This window comes from Hemicordylus capensis, chromosome 1, assembly GCF_027244095.1.
Source record: "Hemicordylus capensis ecotype Gifberg chromosome 1, rHemCap1.1.pri, whole genome shotgun sequence".
Lineage (NCBI taxonomy): Eukaryota > Metazoa > Chordata > Lepidosauria > Squamata > Cordylidae > Hemicordylus > Hemicordylus capensis.
In genome coordinates, this window is record NC_069657.1 from 144,144,013 (window position 1) to 144,163,941 (window position 19,929).

The following is a 19,929-nucleotide window of genomic DNA, read 5'->3' on the forward strand; positions in this document are numbered from 1 at the left end:
AATGGAAAATAAATAGTTCAATAAATCTGCTCCAGTTTTGCCACCAGCAGCTGTTCAGTCCACACACGCACACTCTGTTTGCCCAGATGTTTGGAATAGCCCAGATGTTGGCATAATCTGGAGCCTTCCAGTTCTTCTCTCCTGAGCCTCTCCACCCCTTGTCCCTAACTTATTGGATGTATGGGGCTTCTGTTCTCTGGGAGATGGGAGATGAGCCGAACTGCAGTTTTCAACAACCACCAGATGAAAGATGGGAGTGCTGGTAAACACACTTCTTCAGCATCTCATGCAGCTTCCATTTGCCTATTGGTGCTGGAGATGGACTTCTAGTGCATCAACCTTTTGCACCAACTATCCTAATGACTACCAGGGGCATTGGGAGTAGAAATAGTGTGTCTTCCTAACTGTTTTACCTCTCTCCACTCTATGACCCCTGATCTGACTCTTCCACACTTCTTGTGCTGAGTCACAACCCTTCCTTTCCTCCTAGAGAGCAAATGGAAACATCTCTCTCCCTCCTTACCTATTCATTATGTAGTTCTTTAGATTAGTTTTAGGTCTTTCCTATCCAGGTGTACTTAACCAATAAATACTTAGTGTTTAGTTCTACAAGGATCTCCATGTGTTTTCTCTAAATAGCTGCAACAATGAAACCATTCTCTGCTATGCACTCTGTAACTGGAGTGTGTGCCCATTCCTTAGTGCTCTGCTGTTTTACCCACTTGGGTAAAAATTAACAACCTCCAGCCATTGGTGGGTCATCTCTGCGTGCACGCACACATACACACATTGACAAATAAGAACATGCCTTAATGAAATAGGTAGTCGATGAGCTGAGTCTCATGATCAGTGAGACCTGGTTTGGGAAGGGAAGCGGGGAGAGCAGGCTAAGCCCGCTCTCCCCACACATGTGTAGGGTGGGAGCCCTGGGTGGCTGGATTGGCCGCCCACACGATTGCAGGCTCTGTGATGGAGCTGGTGGGGGCTGGGGAGTTCGTGGGCTGCATGGCCCCCAGAAGCTCCAGTATGCCCTGCGCAAGTGCGCAGGGCATACTGGGGAGACCCCCAGAGCCGGGAGGCAGCTTTTCGCCTCCCCTCCGGGGGCCTACTTGTGAGTAGCTGTGGCTCAGAGCTGCACCATGGCTACTCACAATCAGAAAAACTGGGTTTGTGGAGCACACACTCCGCAAGCCTGGTTTCAGGGGAGGGGTACTTAGGTGGGTTAACCACCGGGAGGCAACCGGACTCGGCTGCGAGCCCGGTGGCTCCCATGATCATCTGAAATCGGACTAGGCTTTTGGCTGATTGTGGGAATAGCCTCAATGTCTTTGTAAGCATGATGGACACAAAATGAAGCAATAAGAAGTGGACTGACACATACAGCATTGTAATTCTCTTTCTACAAACTCCCCACATGCACATGCTCACATGCACACGCACACACATGCATACACATACCCCCTTTCCAAGGGCCCCCTTTCCAATGGCCTTTACCATCCATTCTTTTGGAAGTGAAGGACTCTGCACTGTCTCATGTCTCAATGACAGAGGGGGACAGATTAGTGAGTCAGAGGGCTAGAGGGGTCAAGACATTGGTCATCCATTCTCTACTGCTCTGACACTATCCCTTTGACATGCAGATTGCTACTCTCAGGGACTTCCTTCCTTCCTGCCGCTTCCTCTTCCCTTTCTTCTCCCTTGCAACACACACACTCCTCTCTCCCTGCACCATGTGTGTACAGAGATGCAGACAGCATCAGTCTGCATCCATCTAGCTAGCTATATTAGAGATACTATCTCTACACTTTCCTATCTAGAATGGAGTTCTCCAATAAAGACTCCTTATATTGATTTGAAACTATGAACTGGCTCCAAGTTTCTTTTACTCTCAGTATACATGCATGCCTAGGCAGACTTCGCTGTGTTTTGCCTCTGTGCACTCTGCTGTAATAGAAGGGTATCTCTTACCAAAGAGAATTCCCAACACATCCCACCATGGCTTTTCTCTTCAGCTTTCTCCAAGCCACCTAAGGATCCAGTTAAATGAGGCATTTCCCACATGCTTAGCATTCTTGTGTCTCCTGCCCCCCACCCCCATAGCAGATGAATCAGGCCCCCTGCAGATGGAGGGCTTTCGTCTTCTCCCCACTGTTGACTTGGCCCTCATGATCCATGCCAACTCACACATGTCAACTTTGAATTTCTCCTTCCTCACCCTGGCCTCCTCTCCCCAGCACTTCATCAGCAGCAATCAGCATAAGCCAAAGGGCAGAATACTGAGCAGCTCTTTCTTGCCGCTTGTGGCTGTCTTCTCTCTGCCTTGGCTCTCAAAGAGGAAATATGTCTCACCCCACCTGCTGCTTGTCTGGATCACCCATAGTGGATCATCCCCAAGTCTCAGCGCTTGCAAGTATCCTGCAAATGTCAGGAAGCATTTATCTACCTCCCATTGGTGGGAGGAGGAAAATGGGTGGGGCTGTGGGCAGGGCTAGGAAAATGGCATGCAAGGGTTGGCTGATACCAGGCAATGAACTTTGGGCTTAAGGTTGTGCTAGTGTTGGGGGCTGTGGGAGAAGTCAGAAGTGCAAAGGGCCACATAGAAGAGGGGAGGAAGTCAGAACAGCATTGCAATTCTCAATACCCCTTCTGGCTCAGAATATTTGTATGAACTTTGGGAAAGTCACTTACAGATGGTCAGAGCATTACAAATAACAGCAGAGTCATTTGTAAAGAGCATTTGCTCTCCTTTCAACAGAAGCTACTAAAGATCTTAGACTAGAGATCAAACTACATATTATACAGTGTATAATAGATTATGTATAATAAATTATACATTTATTATTTATAACAAATTTATTTATTTATTTATCTATTTAGTTATTACATTTCTATATTGCTCCATCCAAAGGCTCTGGGCAGTGCATAGCAAGTAAAAAACAAAAACAAACACCATTTGAAACACACAAACTGCTTAAAACAATATAAAAACAAATTTAAAACAGTTCAGAGCCATTTAAAACCAATTAAAAATACTTAAGAACAATTTAAAAACCTTGGAATGCCAGGCCAAACAAATAAGTCTTTAGAGCTCTCTTGAACGCCAACAACGAGCCCAACTACGGACATCTGCCCGGACTGTATTCCACAGACCAGGAGCAGCTGCAGAGAAGGCCCAGTTCCGAGTCCACACCAGACATGCTGATGCTAACTGGAGACAGACCTCTCCAGATGACCTCAGTGTACAATGGGGATCATACAGAAGAAGGTGCTCTCTAAGGTAACCATTCAGGCTTAAGCCATTCAGGCTTTAAAGGTGATAACCAGCACTTTGTATTTTGCTCTGAAACATATTGGCAACCAATGCAATTGTTTGAGAACAGGCATAATATGGTCTCTCTGGGTCACCCCAGAGACCAATCTGGCTTCCGCATTCTGAACTAACTGAAGTTTCTGGACTACATACAAAGGCAGCCCCATGTAGAGCGCATTGCAGTAGTCAAGCTGGGAGGTTACCAGCTGATGCACCACTGTTTTGAGATCGTTCTCTTCAAGGAATGGATGCAGCTGTCGAATCAGCCAAAGTTGATGGAAAGTGCTCCTGGCCATAGACTCCACCTGAGGTTCCAGGGTGAGGCCTGGATCCAAGAGCATTCCCAAGCTGCATATCTGTTCCTTCTTGGGGAGTGTAACCCCACCCCATACAGGAAGATCTAACTCATCCCTCAAATTCTGATCCCCCACAATGATCATTTTGCTTGGATGCAGCTTCAATTTGTTGTTTCTCATCCAGCCCATTACTGCCCGTAGGCAGGCATTTAGGGAGTGAATGCCATTTCCTGATGATGATGAAGATAAGGTGAAACAGATTTGGGTGTCATCAGCATACTGGTAACATCCTGCACCAAATCTCCTGATGACCTCACCTTTTTTTTGGTAGATGTTAAAAAGTGTTGGTGACAGAATGGAGCCCTGAGGGACTCCATATAAGACAATGGCTGACATACCACACAGTCTTCCATGCTCACACTGAGGGTGCTGCTGTGTCATCCTAATGACAATTTTGAAACTGCACACGTGCAAATGCCAAAATTGTGCAAGAGATTTGCATATTCACACAACCATTATTTCCAATGGCTGTGTGATTATGCAGCTCCCTTGCACAATTTCAGCATTTGTGCAAATGTGCTGTTTTGCAACTATCATTATGAAGACACAGCAGCACATGCAGTGTGCTAAATGCACAACGTATGTCAACCAGCTATTCCGCTACATTCAAATGCTTATCTGGCCTTTTTTTCTCCTGTTTCAACATTATCACCATACATTATCATTAAGACTTTGTGCTTGCATTTCTTTTTTGAGGGTTAGTTGCATTTCTTATAAATATAAAGTGATATAACCTTGGGAGGTCATTCACACAATCAAAAACTGTGCTCTATCGGGTTTGGGAGCTGTGTGTGCTCCCAATTTTCAGTTGTGTGGAAGCAAGGTAAAAGGAAAACCTGGAAAAGAGGAAAATATGGTTTTCTTTCTACCTTGTTTCCACACAACTGAAAATTGGGAGTACACACAGCTCCCAAACCCAGATAGAACACAGTTTTTAATTGTGTGAATGTTGTCTGGGTTTCTTACAGTTGTTTCCCCAGCTATAGCTTACTATATACATGCAGAAAAGCTTTCTCATTTAACATGTATATCCTTAAAAAGATTTGTGAGATAACAAGGTGGACCCAAACTTATGAACAGGAGAGGCATGGATGGAGTCCTTGTGTGAGTGCATATTTCTTCCTATTCACAGAAGGAGCTTCTGTGAACACAACAGTAAGTTGAGATCATACATGGTATATTTTAAGTGTGCCTTCCTCCAATCCAATTAAGCCTGAATACAACACAGAATGATGAATGCAACATATATACATATTCGTAAATCAATGCCCTCCCCCCAAAAAACAATGTTGATAATGGCACCATATCATAGGACTTTGCACACGCCTCCTTTGAGGAACTCTCTTTGTGTAGAATTGATATGACACAAACACGAAATGTTGAAAGCCCTCATTTTTGTGTGTGTTCTTTTGTTTTGGCACAAAAATGGTAAAGATAAGTTCAGAGACAATCCTGTGAAACATTTATTGCCTTAAAGAAACCCCTTTCTCCTGATCACTCTCCTCAAAGAGTCCTTCACATCCTTGTTTCTTACACTGTAGATCAAGGGATTCAACATGGGGATCAACACTGTGTAGAACATGGAGACCATCTTACCCTGATCTACTGAGAAGTTGCAGCTGGGCTGTATCACATAGATAAAGAAGAGAGTCCCAAAGAAGATTGAAACGGTGGTCAGGTGGGACAAGCAGGTGGAGAAAGTCTTGCGCCAGCCCTCCACTGAGTGGATCTTCAGGATGGCTGCAAAGATGTAGATGTAGGAAATGATAACAAGGGAGCTGCTGAGAGTGCCAAGTGTACAGGACATGACAAAAAGGACGACCTCATTGATTCGTGTGTCAGAGCACGACAGGGATATTACAGCAGGTATGTCACAGAAGAAGTGATTGATCCTTGACTTGCAGAAGGTTAACTGGAAAGTTAAACTTGTATGTGTAACAGCATTTAAGAGTCCTACAAAATAGGGACCAGCCAACAACTGGACACATACTTTCCTTGACATAATGACTGTATACAGCAGTGGGTTAGAAATGGCTACATACCGATCATATGCCATTGAAGCCAAAAGGTAACATTCAACACCCAGGAAAAGACCAAAAAACCACATCTGTGCTGCACACCCAGCCAAGGAAATAGTTTTGCTTTTCACTATAAAATCCATCAACATCTTGGGAGTGACAACAGAAGAATAGCAGAGGTCCACAAAGGACAGGTTGCTGAGGAAGAAGTACATTGGGGTGTGGAGTCGGGAGTCAATCTTGATTAACAGGAGCATCCCAAGATTTCCTACCAAGGTGATGAGGTAGACCACCAGGAAGAAGATGAAGAGCATAATCTGCAGCTCTGGAGAGCCAGTGAATCCCAGGAGGATGAATTCATACACCATGGTGTGATTTTCTTTTGCCATTGCTTTCCTTGCTGTGTAGATAAAAAGTAGGAATGTTCTTTTATGATGTAGATAATAGCACTTACAAAATATGGATACTATGGATGCTTCTAACTTTCTACTCCAGCAGTTGCATATTTTCAGAAGTCTTCTGTTTTGAAACATTTCTTAAAGTCCCAAACCATGATACCTATAACACAATCAAAATGTATTCTGCTTCTCTTTTTTACAGGATTCATCTTGCAGCCCCAATTTATTGTGTAATTAACTTGTTTTAGGAAGTTAAGTCTCTAGGTTATGTTGGGAGAAATGAAAAGCTATTAGAAGGAGGAGTGCTGATAGAATGAGAGAGTTGAAATATTTCCTGTTTGAGAAAAAGAGGAAAAAAATGTCTTTTCAATTAGTCCACATAATGCAATTTGAAGCAAAAACTAAAGATGACCCCTTTTCATCTTGCTAAGATTCAACCAGTTTTTAAAATTTATTTCACTTTAAAAAAAAACACTTGTCCCAAATACGGTATGCCTTGGTCTGCTTAGCATTGTGATTTGGAGTTGGATTCTAAGAATGGAAGAAATTCCATCAATCCCCCCTCCTTTTGCAGCCCTCTGTGCCCCTTGAAAATCTGCTCCTGAAAGTTTTCCAACCCTTCCCCCTTGCACGATAGAACTTCTTCTGTTTCCAGAAATTGTTCTTAGGATACAACCCGCAGAATGTTTATTGCTTCTTCCTTCACTAATATAATCAACACTGATGGGAAGGATGAAATGATGAATTTGTCTGCTGGACCTAGCAATTCTCGAGATGCTACAGTCTTCTACATGACAGTTCCAATGCTGCACCACAGCCAAAGCCTTTATATTTTGAACAGTTGCGCTTGGAGCTGTGAGACTGTACCGTACTGTCAGGTAGTCAGCTGCAATTATCTTTTGTTCCACTGGGTATGGAAATTAATTGAACTGAAAATGTTTTCATTTGAAAATGTGTCAGCCATGATAAAGTGCATTTTCCTCATTTGCTGTCCTTGCAAAACAAGAATGTGCCCTGTAATGTCACTCACATTCAGTATACAGAACAAGTCTGGAGTTTGGGGAGTCTGGAAGAGATTTCCACTTGCTTTTGACATAGACTCCTTTGAGGCCTTCAGACTGCTCAGTCCTTGATTGCTTCTCAGACATAGGAACATAGGGAGCTGCCTTATTCTGAGTCAGATCATTGGTCCATCTAGCTCACTATTGTCTACACAGTCTGGCAGGGGCTTCTCCAAGGTTGCAGGCAGGAATCTCTCCCAGCCCTATCTTGGAGATGTTGCCAGGGAGAGAGCTTGGAGCCTTCTGTATGCAAACATGCAGGTGCTCTTCCCTGAGTGGCCCCCAATCCCCTAAGGGAAATATCTTACAGCGCTCACACGTGTATCTCATTCAAATGCAAACCAGGATGGACTCTGCTTAGCAAAAGGAACAATTCATGCTTGCTATCAGAAGAATAGTTCTCCTCCCTGGAGTTTTCTGGACTATGAGATTTGCAACGGGTAACGCATTGCAAAGTGTGACAGAATAGTGCAACAGTTTAAAACAGAGAGTAAAGTGTTATTCAATGCTTCATTGCAGGCTGGTGGCCATTCATATTTTCCATCCATTGCAATGTGTTTTCAAGGCAGGACTGTCCATATTCTCCTTGAAATGCGTTTATCTGCCCCTTCTCCTGCTCCATTTGGGCCAATGGAGTTGTGGTGGGGTGTGTGTGTGTGATATGAATTGGGTTTTTTTGGTAACTTCTTTATTGCCTTTTGCAAATCCACCAGCAGGGGGAAGCACCATTTCAAAACAAAAATTTAACCTTTAACTGTATGTTAAAGAAGGGATAGAATCTAACAAGCTAGAAAACCTAAGTGGACTGGAGTCCTCCACAGAAACCCTGTGGGTGACTATACAAGGCCGGAAAGGGAACGTGCTACTGGGGACATGCTATCGCCCTCTGGATCATAATGCCGACAGTGACTGGGAGTTGCAGGAGGAAATCAGGGAGGCGTCACGGAGAGGCAGGGCTGTAATTATGGGTGATTTCAACTACCCACACATAGACTGGGTAAATTCACATTCAAGTCAGGACAAAGAGGTCAAATTTCTAGATATGCTAAATGACTGTGCCCTAGAACAGTTGGTCATGGAACCGACCAGAGAGAAGGCGACCTTGGATCTAATTCTGAGTGACACCCAGGACCTGGTGCGTGATGTCAGTGTCATCGACCCTTTAGGGAACAGTGACCACAGTGCCATCAAATTCAGCATACATGCGGGGAGAGAATCACCAAGGATGTCAAACACAGACATTTTGAATTTCAGAAGAGGAAACTTCTCCAAAATGAGGAGTATGGTGAAAAGAAAGCTGAGGGGGGAAATCAGGAGAGTCACTTCGCTCCAGAATGCATGGCGTTTACTCAAAACCACAATACTAGAAGCCCAGTCAGCTTGTATACCCAAAAGGAGGAAAGGTACCACTAAGTCCAGGAGGATGCCAGCGTGGTTAACGGGTACTGTCAAAGAAGCCATAAAAGGGAAGAAGACTTCCTTCCGAAATTGGAAGGCCTGTCCAAACGAAGAGAACAGAAAGGAACACAAACTCTGGCAAAAGAAATGCAAGGTGACAATAAGGGAGGCAAAAAGAGAGTTTGAGGAACATTTAGCCAAAAGTATCATGGGGAATAACAAAAACTTCTTTAAGTACATCAGAAGCAGGAAACCTGCCAGGGAGGCGGTTGGGCCATTAGACAATGAGGGAGTGAAAGGGATTATTAAGGAGGATATGGAAGTTGCAGAGAAACTGAATGAGTTCTTTGCGTCTGTCTTCACGGCAGAGGATACTGAGCATATGCCTGTTCCTGAACCAGGCTTTTTAGGGATGGAGGATAGAGAGCTGAGTCAGATAGAAGTGACAAGGGATGATGTTCTAAACTGTTTGGAAAAACTGAAAGCTAACAAATCACCAGGGCCGGATGGCATCCATCCAAGAGTCCTCAAAGAACTCAAATGTGAAATTGCCGACCTCCTTGCTAAAATATTTAACTTATCCCTGAAATTGGGCTCTGTACCAGAGGCCTGGAGAGTAGCAAATGTAACACCGATTTTCAAAAAGGGATCCAGGGGCGTCCGGGGAATTACAGGCTGGTTAGCCTAACGTCTGTTCCGGGCAAATTGATGGAAAGCATCCTCAATGATAAAATTGTAAAGCACCTAGAAGAACAGGCCCTGCTCGGAGTGAGCCAGCATGGCTTCCGCAAAGGTAAATCTTGCCCACCAACCTTTTAGACTTCTTTGAGAGTGTCAACGAGTGTGTGGATCAAGGTGATCCAGTTGACATAGTCTACCTGGACTTCCAAAAAGCTTTTGACAAAGTTCCTCATCAAAGACTCCAGAGGAAACTTAGCGGTCATGGGATAAGGGGACAAGTACATGTGTGGATTGCTAACTGGTTGAAAGACAGGAAACAGAGGGTAGGTATAAATGGAGAGTTTTCACAATGGAGGGAAGTAAGAAGTGGGGTCCCCCAGGGATCTGTACTGGGACCGGTGCTTTTTAATTTATTCATAAATGATCTAGAAGCAGGGGTAAGCAGCGATGTGGCCAAATTTGCAGATGATACCAAACTCTTCCGGGTAGTGAAATCCGAAACGGATTGTGAGCAGCTCCAAAAGGATCTCTCCAAACTGGGGGAGTGGGTGACAAAATGGCAAATGCGGTTCAATGTTAGCAAGTGTAAAGTGATGCACATTGGGACAAAAAACCCCAACTTCAAGTATATGCTGATGGGATCCGAGCTGTCAGTGACTGTGCAGGAGAGGGATCTTGGGGTTGTTGTTGACAGCTCATTGAAAGTGTTGACTCAATGTGCGGCAGCTGTGAAAAAGGCAAATTCCATGCTAGGGATCATTAGAAAGGGGATTGAAAATAAAACAGCTAACATTATAATGCCCTTATACAAAACTATGGTGCGACCACACTTGGAGTACTGCGTACAATTCTGGTCACCACATCTTAAAAAGGACATTGTTGAACTGGAGAAGGTACAGAAGAGGGCAACCAAGATGATCAGGGAGCTAGAGCACCTTTCTTATGAGGCAAGACTACAACACCTGGGGCGTTTTAGTTTAGAAAAAAGACGTCTGCGGGGAGACATGATAGAGGTCTATAAAATCATGCATGGCATGGAAAAAGTGGAGAGAGAGAGATTTTTTCCCCTCTCACACAACACTAGAACCAGGAGTCACTCCATGAAATTGATTGCCAGGAGGTCTAGGACCAACAAATGGAAGTACTTTTTCACACAACGCGTGATCCACTTGTGGAACTCTCTGCCACAGGATGTGGTGACAGCCAACAACCTGGATGGCTTTAAGAGGGGTTTGGATGACTTCATGGAGGAGAGGTCTAACAATGGCTACTAGTCAGAGGGCTGTGGGCCACCTCCAGCCTCAAGGGCAGGGTGCCTCTGAGTACCAGTTGCAGGGGAGTAATGGCAGGAGAGAGGGCATGCCCTCAACTCCTGTCTGTGGCTTCCAGCGGCATCTGGTGGGCCACTGTGTGAAACAGGATGCTGGACCAGATGGGCCATGGGCCTGATCCAGCAGGGCTGTTCTTATGTTCCTATGTTCTTAACCTTGTCTTGCATCATTCCAGTTTTGTGCATGCAATAAGCAGGGGAAATTTAAAAAAGAAAAGGGGGAGTGGGGTGCATGAAGAGATCGTTTGGAGTGACAAAACAAGGGAACTGCTTGGGGCGGGGAGCAAAAGGGAATCCTGTGGCGAGCCAGGAAGGGGGAAAGACAGGAACTGGCACACCTCCAGAGAAATAAATAAATAGATAGATAGATAGATAGATAGATAGATAGGAGGGAGGAGGCGGTGTCAAGGAGGGGAGGTGAATACGCCTCCAGTGAGGACTGTGGGATTGCAAAGAAGTAAATGAATCATGATTCAGTTCAATGGGCTTCCTTTTAAGTAAGTGACTGTTCTCCCTCCCTCCCTTTGCCTTGTAGTGTGCAAGCTGGATTGCACAGAAGTCAATAATTTAGTTCAATGGGCTTCCTCTTCAGTAAAAGTGCACAAGAAAGGGTTGGATTCAGAAATCTGCTCACCTGCACCAGTATGTGTCTCTGGGCAAAGTATCAACTTTAAAAGGGACTGCATAAAATAACCCTGTGGAATAATAATAATACTCCTCTGATTTCCTCCCTCCCCCCATCACCCCTCCCCTTCTGTGTTGACAAGCTCTAGTTTTATTATCTAGGAAGCAAGCGGAGGAGGAGGGAGGTGTGGGGTTTGGGATCTGTGGGGAGGAAAGGAAGGGAAAGCCAAGATTTCTTCCTGTCTGTTTCTCTTCCTGCGGTGGGGGTGGGGGGGTGGGGCGGGGGCGGAGGAAGTAAGCACAGGTGTGTGTATGGGAGAGGAACTGTCCAAACTGCGACATGCTGCAATGCATAAACTCTGTTGTAAGCCTCCCTACCACGGAAAAATATGGCTATGTTCCTGCAACACTATTACCACATAATAGATCCATAATACATCATTAAAATTTGAAACAAGGCATTGGAAATATGGATGGCACCCTGCTGACAGCGCAGCAAGCACAATGTCAAAACACTGGCAATACGGAGGGGCACTTATGGGACATGTGGCAGCGTGTAATCTGCAAAACACCCCTGAGAGCCTTTTTCAGAAGGCATTTGGAATGTTGATGAAATGCTTTTTAAGTGTTCTGTGTTTAATCATAATGTTGAGATAGTTTTTATGATGTATCTTCTTTGATGTTTTTAGAGAACATAAAGCAGGCAAGAAATATACTGAACAAATAACCTTCCATGTTTTCCAGAAACAGTAATATTTGGTGAGCATTGATATTTTAGTACAGTATTATTAAAAAAGGAGGGTTTTTTCACCAGTTTTCAGCAAATGACCAGCAGATGGTGCTAAGAAATTGCATAATGTGTTTAAATGTCATTTGGATTCCCCAGAAAATCTCTTGTTGCAATTTGTATTCAATAAATTGTTGTATAGATAGACCCCACAGAGAGCTATTGTGTGTAGAGATCATGTGTAGGAGAGAAAGCGAAGGTTCAGAGGAGAGCTCAGAGTGATTGAGTTTGCCTTGGCTGAGATTGCATTCAAATGTAAATTTTAATTTAATTGGACCCATTTGCTGTCTGCTGGAGTCCTCCCGCCTCTTCCTCCTCAGAATCAGGAAGGGAAGAGTGAAGTGCAAGCTATCACTCAGCTGGCAGGTCCCCCCCCCAAGGACCCAGGGACAATTGTCCCCCTCTCCCCTTGTTGAATTATAGCTATGCTCCTGACCCTCACATTTTGAATAAGGTAGGCTTTGTAGGGGAAAAATGGCCGTTCAGTCCCCAAATAGCACAGCAAAAACAGTTTGGTGAGAAAGCAGCAAAGCAAGAGGTCTTGAGACAGTTCTTTAGTACTGAAGAACTACAGAGATTTATTTAAAGAAAAGGTTACAAACAAATGTGAAAAAGCTTGCAGCTTAATTTCAGCTGTAGCTCATGGCTGAAGAGAGAGACCAAAACAAACAGCCATCTCTGGAGAGACAAAATGAGGACAAAGAGGGGAGGAGTCCAGCACTTTTATCCATATAAAAGCTAGGTCCCCACCCCCCGGTAGTCACTATGAGACATTGCAGCTGAGAGCTGATGCTGCCAGGGTCCTAGTTCCAACAGGCTTCAGCTAATCTTACTGTCCATCATATGCATATTTACTCAGAAGTAAGTGCCACTGAGTTCAGTAGGCTTTACTCCTAGATAAATATGCATAGGAATGTAGCTCATTAAGTGGCTGTTGTGTAGGCCTTGGCTATTTCTGGATGAAGTGTGCTGTGTCTGCAGTTGGGAAAGAAGCTAGTTAGGTTCCAAACTTAAAGGATGAAAAAAAATGCACATAGATAGATAGAGACGTGTCTCTAATGCCAAAAGATCTAGGAAGGAAGAGAACAAAACAGACACAGATATGTTCCTCGCTCTTCCTTTCCTCCACCTTTCTTAAGATAAGTCTTGTTCTCCCCCAGTCCCCAAAGGCTCCCCTAGCATGAAGCAGGCTGAAGTGGTCACCTCAGACAGCAGGCTTGGAGGTGGGGGTGGCTGTAGACTTGTCCTGCCCCACACAGTCTGTTGGCCCTTGCCTGCTTTCCCCCCTTTCCTGCTTGCAGAAAGAGAAGTGGAGTACTTCAGTTGTCCTAAGTGGCTCATACACTCTCCTTCCACCTTCTGTGAGTAAGAGGAGGAGGAGAGGACTGGCTAGCTCAGTCACCATTGGGGTGGTTGGGCAGCAAACAGCAGGGCATGATCCCTACCCAAGCCTTGCTGTTCTGCTCTGTTTGGGAGATGGTCACACACCCAGTTGCCTTTCTTCCCCTTCTTCCTGTGGCTGCCAGGAAGTCCCCATCACACCCCAGGTTCACCTGATTTTGTGTGTGTGTGTGTGTGTGTGTGTGTGAATATATATGAAATACATAAACATTTTATAAGAAAAAAGTGGCAATTTTATTGTTCTCAAAGTAATGTTTTTTTAAAAAGTTGTTTGATGCATAGTTGCACAGCAGCCATTATGTCCTCATTGCTTTGGGCCCCTACACTTTAAAAGCACTTCCAGGCCCCCTGCCTTAACTTCCCTGATTTTGTTCTGTTTCCCCTTTTTCTTATCAGACCATTGTAGATTCTTCTCCCTCCTCCTTGGAGATTTTTTTAAAAAAACCCTATTAATAGTTAAGCAGTAACAACAACAACAACGAAGTACATAGTTAACTATTTTATCTTACATACAGTTTATTAACTTCTCTTTTGTTTACAAATACTTATGTTCAATACAAATTACAAAAATCCTTCATATATTTTCCACCATACCCAACCTAACCTACACACGAGTTTGCCCCTTTGGGGACTTAACTACATGTATACATGTAGAGCCAGCGGCGGTAACTAAAGGTCTTGAGGAACAGCAGCTTTTGGAGGGGAATTTAGAGCAGAGACTTACTTGCAAGTGTGTATGTGTGTGTGTGTGTGTGTGTGCATGCTTAACCCTTTGCTACCCACAGATTCTCTACTTTTACCCCTCCTAACTTGGCAAAGAGGCACCTTTTAATGTGGTGATTCTCTTTATTTAGCAGGTGGAGAGTAACTGGCCCTATCCACTCCCAGAACAGTACCTCCAGTGACTGTTGCTGGTGTCTATCTTATGTTTCTTTTTAGATTATGAGCCCTTTGGGGACAAGGGTCCACCTTATTTATTTATTATTTCTCTGTGTAAACTGCCCCGAGCTATTAGAAATCGAATGAATGAATGAATGAACGAATGAACAAATGAATGATTAAATAAATAAATGGTCCCTGAGCCCCTTACCCTCTGGAATGCTTCAGAATGTGTGTTTGCCATTTGAAAAATACATCTTGAAAGCTGCAGGGGAAAAGGGGGCTGGGGAGGGATTTGGAACAGAGAAGTGGTGCATGAGGGATGGGTAAAATGTCCAACAGCCTTTGTCACTCCATAGCTTGCCTCGAAGCTGCTTTTTTCTAGTAAAAGCAGCTGCTGGACTCTTGAGCCATCCCTAGGATAAGCAGTGTCTGAGTTAAGGAGTGCCTCCCTGCCCCCCAATGGGAACAGTACACTCAACACCACCAAGCTCAGCTCAGTAGGTGCACTGGATAACTGCCTGCTTTTCTCAGGGGTGGCTCATCTACGAGGCCAGGTGAGGCAATGACCTCAGGCAGTGCCTGTGCCATGAGGTGGTGTGGGTATCCTGCCCTAGCCGTCATCACCTGTGGGCATCACCTCACCTGCCAGCTACTACTGCAGCTCCTCAACATTTTGCTACCTTCCCTTCCTGTTCACCCCCACCTACTGGTCAGGCTGAGCCAGTGTCAGTGGGTGGTCACCTTCATCACACATGCTGCCCTTGCATGCTGCTGTAACCTTCTATGCATCTGGGATTTTAAAGATTGGCAATGAGGTAACCCGGCAGGAACGTAGCTTCTAGCTTCCCTAGACAGACGCATTCTCTCTTGATCTCTTCCACTTCATGCCTTCCATCTACAGACATCCGTCTAGCAAAGTTAAAAGCTCTGTTCTCATGGAGTCACCTCCCTCGCTACTGCCTGTTTAAAACCAGTGGCGATATGCAAGTTTAACAGCCTGGCTGCCCCGAACGATGGAGTTGGCAGATGAAGAAGTGTGGTGCACACAAGGGAGGTGGGGCTGCAGATCGGTGGTTGGTCTTATTTTGAGGCCTTCTGGGCTTGGCTCTTAAAGAGGCAGTGCATAGCAGTGTATGGAATTGAAATATTATAAATACAAATGATCGGCAAAATCTACTTTTTGGCAGAAGGAAACAAATGTTTATCAAGAGAAATGTTTCCCTCTGAACACTCTCTTCACTGCATCTTTCACCTCTTTGTTTCTTAGGCTATAGATCAAGGGATTTAACATGGGGATCACCACAGTGTAGAACACAGAGACCATCATGTCTTCTTGTACTGATGAGCCAGAACTGGGGCGCACGTATATAAAGAAAAGGGTCCCAAAGAAAAGAGAAACAGCAGTGAGATGGAATGAGCAGGTGGAGAAAGCCTTGCGTCTTCCCTCACTGGAGTGGATCCTCAGGATGGCACTGAGGATGTAGATGTAAGATATGATGACAATAGAGCTGCTGAGAGTACCAAGTGTGCAGGAGAGACCAAAAAGCACTTTCATGTTGAACCTTGTATCGGAGCAGGAGAGTGATATCACTGCAGGAATGTCACAGAAGAAATGGTGGATGGTGGACTTGCAGAAGGTTAACTGGAAAGTCAAGCTTGTGTGGGTAGCAGCATTTAGTAGCCCAAAAAGATACGGAGCTGCCAGCAGCTGGGCACAAACTTTCCTAGACATAATGACTGTATACAGCAGTGGGCTAGAAATAGCCACGTATCGATCATAAGCCATTGTTGCCAAAACAAGACATTCTGTGGCTACAAAGAAACAAAAAACGCACATCTGTGCTGCACATCCGGCCAAGGAAATAGTTTTGCTTTCTACTACCAAATCTATCAAGATCTTGGGGGTGACCACAGAAGAATAGCAGAGGTCCACAAAGGACAGGTTGCTGAGGAAGAAGTACATGGGAGTGTGGAGTCGGGAATCAAACCTGATTAATAGGATCATCCCCAGATTCCCTACCAAGGTGATGAGGTAGACCACTAGGAAGGATATGAAGAGTGGGAGCTGCAGCTCTGGAGAGTCACTGAACCCCCAAAAGATGAACATATGCACCATGGTGTGATTTTCCATTGACATTTCTCTTTGTTCTGTGTAGAAAAGAGAAGTAATTTCTGTAATAAAATAACATAGACAGAGACTACAAATAATATCAAATGTTGAATCTGGGAGTGCTTCTGGATATTATGACTGCCATGCTTTTATTCAAATCATACTAAGATTCTGGCATCTGGTTGCTGGTTGAGCTGTGTGGGAAAGTTTTTATCTGTGTCCTCCTGTATCCGTTATGGAGCTAATAAAACCGTGTGTTCTGAGTTTTGAAAGCTACTAATGGTATCAATGCAATGGCTAATGCTGCCTTCAGCCAGATGCAGTGGGGAGGAATGACTCTGTTAATGGCAAACAGGTAACAACCAAAACTCCAGCTGCCCATTAGAATTGCTGCAGCTTAACAAGACTGGATCTGTCCTCAAAGGAAGTTCCAGGGATGGCCTTTTGATCTTTACATATCTGATGCATGGAATACCAGTGCATCACTAAGACAGCCACGACAACACATACACATTGCATAAAGGGCAACACTGCTCTTATTTTACAGCACAGTCTGAACTAAGATCTGCACATATATGCTGAATCATTCAGAAACCAAAGATGCATGTCAGCTTTTGTCATAAGCGATTTATTCACTTGATCCCCCGCATCATGGTAGAAAAAACAATTTTAGCAAGTCGCATTAAAATAAAATAAAAATGTGGACAGGTATGGAATGGAAAACTGCATTTCTGAGGGTGGGCTTTGTCCTACATGTTAGATTTCTTAAAGATAACAATGCCATATTTCACATTAATGCTCCCATCCTAAATACAACAGTCCATAGGGAACTGTTCTTTCTGTATATAAATGCATTTCATATATGTTGATTGATGATCATTAAAAAAAAAAATCAGAGTATGTGAAAAGTATCTTTCCTTTAAGTAACCGGAGGAATTCAGCAATGGGGGAGCAAGTGGAGGGTGTGTGAGCTACTTGTGCAGGGTAGTGCTTCCCTACCCAACACCACCTATATTATTATTAATGTGCTTCTTGTTGTTTATTTATACCCCATCTCTCTAGTACGCTACTGCTAGAGGCATCTCACAACATTAATAAAATAGGTTATATATATATATATATATATATATATATATATATATATATATATATAACAAGTTAAAAGACCTAAACTACATAAAAGCTAAAACTGCATTTAAAATCACTTTTAAAAGTTTCATATTAAGAGTTATTAGTAAAAAGCTAAAAACGAAGAAATAAAAAGCTTAAAAACCTACCAGATATAAGCAGTAAATAAAACATTAGAAAGCCTCTCTAAAAAGATGTGCCTAATTGTTTTTTAAAAGCACTGAGGGAGGGAGCATGGAGAAGCTCTTCCAGGAGGGTGTTCAAAAGTCAGGGGGCCAAAACCGAAAAGGCCCTGGCTCTAGCCCTGCCAACCAGTTCTCTTTTAGTGGTAGGGCCGTGAGCAGGATCTGAGATGCCAAATGGAGGACCCTGGCAGGTTCATATGGGCAAATGCAGTCCCACAGATACCCTGGTCCCAAGCCATGTAGGGCTTTAAATGTCAAGGCCAGCACTTTGAATCTAGCCCAGAAGCAGACTGGTAATCAGTGCAGCTGCCGTCGGATGGGTGTAACACTCGTAAAATGACTGTACCCATGAACATCCTTGCAGCATCATTCTGGACCAGCTGAAACTTCTGAACTATCTTCACGGTCAACCCCAGGCAGAGCATGTTTCAATTATTCAATCTGAATGTCACCAAAGCCATGAGTGACTAAGTTCAGGTCTGACTTCTCCAAGTAGGGTCACAGATGATGTACCACTGTAGCAGGTAAAAAGCACTTCTGCACACCGCTGCAACTGCCACCTATACCTCCAAGGACAGTGCTGGGTCCAAAAGCACCCCAAAGCTGTGGACTTTTTCTTTCAGGAGGAGTGTGACCCCATCCAAGACCAAATTTACCTCACTCTTTGGATGAACAGTTTTACCAACCCAGAGCACTTGTCTAATCCAGATTAAATTTCAGCTTGTTTGCCCCCACTGAGCCTTACATGTATGGGTGTAGAGAGATAGGTTACATGTAGTAAACCATCTCAAGTCTGACTCAGGATGTTCACATTTGAAGTCAATATTTTCAAAGTTAGGACACTGTGGAATAAGTATGATATATTCACCAGCAGTAGTACCTGCCCTGTTCATTGCAGTGACACATATAGAATATTTGCATACAACAGAAGGATGCAAAACACCAGCTGTCTCCAACTGCACACATTCCTTCTCCTAATATAGTACAATATATAGTACAAACCAGGAATTACCTGTAGCCTATGCATGTTCTGATGGTTTTGCAATCTCATTCCCTCATTCTTCATTCCCTCATTTATTCTAAAACTCCTTTCTCAAACATGTCTGTGTTCAGATGGAGAGTACATCATTTGACGTTGAACACTTGCACCTTGCTACTTGCTTTTATTGCTGCAGCAATTTCTAGAGGAGATATAATTAAAGTGTTCCCATGACACAAGACCTTCTTCTGGGAATTCAAGTTGTGGTCTCTGAAGTATTTGAAGGCTCATGTGGCAGTTGCAGTTCTCTATGTGCCTTGTATTAGGAAGCAGAACTGTGCAGAAAAGATTTTTTTAGCTGTTCTAAAATGTATCGATTCTACCTCAGATCAACTCTACCTCCATTGCACACGCTGTACTGCTAATGTCCATGGGGAAAAATATAGACGTTGGCTCCCAATAACAAATATATCAAAGATACAAAAGCTTGTGTAATTGAACGGTTATTATTGTACAGCACTGGAGGAACATGTGTGTATGTTTCTTCTGATGAGGCTAATATGGGCCCTGTTTTGGAAGTCAATGAGATGGTTTGGACAATGTAGTACATCAAAGCCAGCTCCCACTTTATGCAAATTATGCAAAGAAAAAAGCATACTTAGTCAAATGATTTTAAAAGTCTGATTTGTGGTGAGAGTGGATCACCTTTCTATTTCATCAAGCATCTGGTCAAACACGTAGGGAGACCATGGTTTTGGGGAATAATGAACTGACATTTTCAGATGCCTAATTTGCAGGGGTTCAGTTGAGGCTTAGTACCAGTCAAACTTCTCGTTAAAACTGCAGCTGCAAGGTTGTATGAACAGGCCCTGTAATGATTAAATGTCCCTGCAAGGCTTCTTTGAGGAAAAGCATATGAAGCTGCCTTGCGACGCAAGCTATTGGTGCACCTAGACCAGTGCCATATACTCAAATTCATAACTGTTCTCTACATACTTCTGGTTTCTTCTGCATGCAAAGTGATTGGCCTTCCCCAGGGGATGGATTTTAGCAGTTTATGTACAGAAGAAAGCAATGGAATATCTTGAATCTTTGGTAAAAGCCTGATTTATGTTTGTATACAAAGAAGAAATAGATGGCAAACAGTAGCCCTTACAGCTAGACTATGCAAGGCTATGCAAGATATTTCAGAGTCTGATTCCAAAAAGCACCAACTGCCAAAGCAAACTCTAGTCTTTGCTTGCAGCTTTCCTCATGGACAACATAGAACTCTTTCTCCAT

The 19,929-nt window shown here is 43.8% G+C and overlaps 2 protein-coding genes across 4 annotated transcripts in view; both read right to left on the minus strand.

The window, feature by feature from the left end:
- LRRC55 (leucine rich repeat containing 55) overlaps positions 1–18,796 on the minus strand; it is a 59,508-nt gene extending 40,712 nt beyond the window's left edge. Inside the window, exon 1 of one of the 2 annotated variants that reach the window (XM_053263386.1) lies at positions 18,682–18,796. The gene's annotated coding sequence lies outside the window, so the exon portion shown is untranslated. The remainder of the gene's footprint in view (positions 1–18,681) is intronic. The other variant, XM_053263375.1, reaches the window with a different exon arrangement.
- Positions 4,624–18,780, minus strand: LOC128330443 (olfactory receptor 1009-like). 2 transcript variants are annotated; one of them, XM_053263342.1, is made up of 3 exons: positions 15,809–16,383; positions 13,309–13,319; positions 4,624–6,075 (listed from the first exon to the last, which is right to left on the minus strand). In XM_053263342.1, the coding sequence occupies exons 1-3, from the start codon at positions 16,381–16,383 to the stop codon at positions 5,138–5,140; spliced, it is 1,524 nt and encodes a 507-aa protein (XP_053119317.1). In that variant the 3' UTR covers positions 4,624–5,137. The 2 variants fall into 2 exon arrangements, with proteins under 2 accessions (XP_053119317.1, XP_053119325.1); XM_053263350.1 differs by lacking the exons at positions 13,309–13,319; positions 15,809–16,383 and adding an exon at positions 18,682–18,780 and having other exon boundaries at positions 4,624–6,084.
- Positions 18,797–19,929: the final 1,133 nt, after the last annotated feature.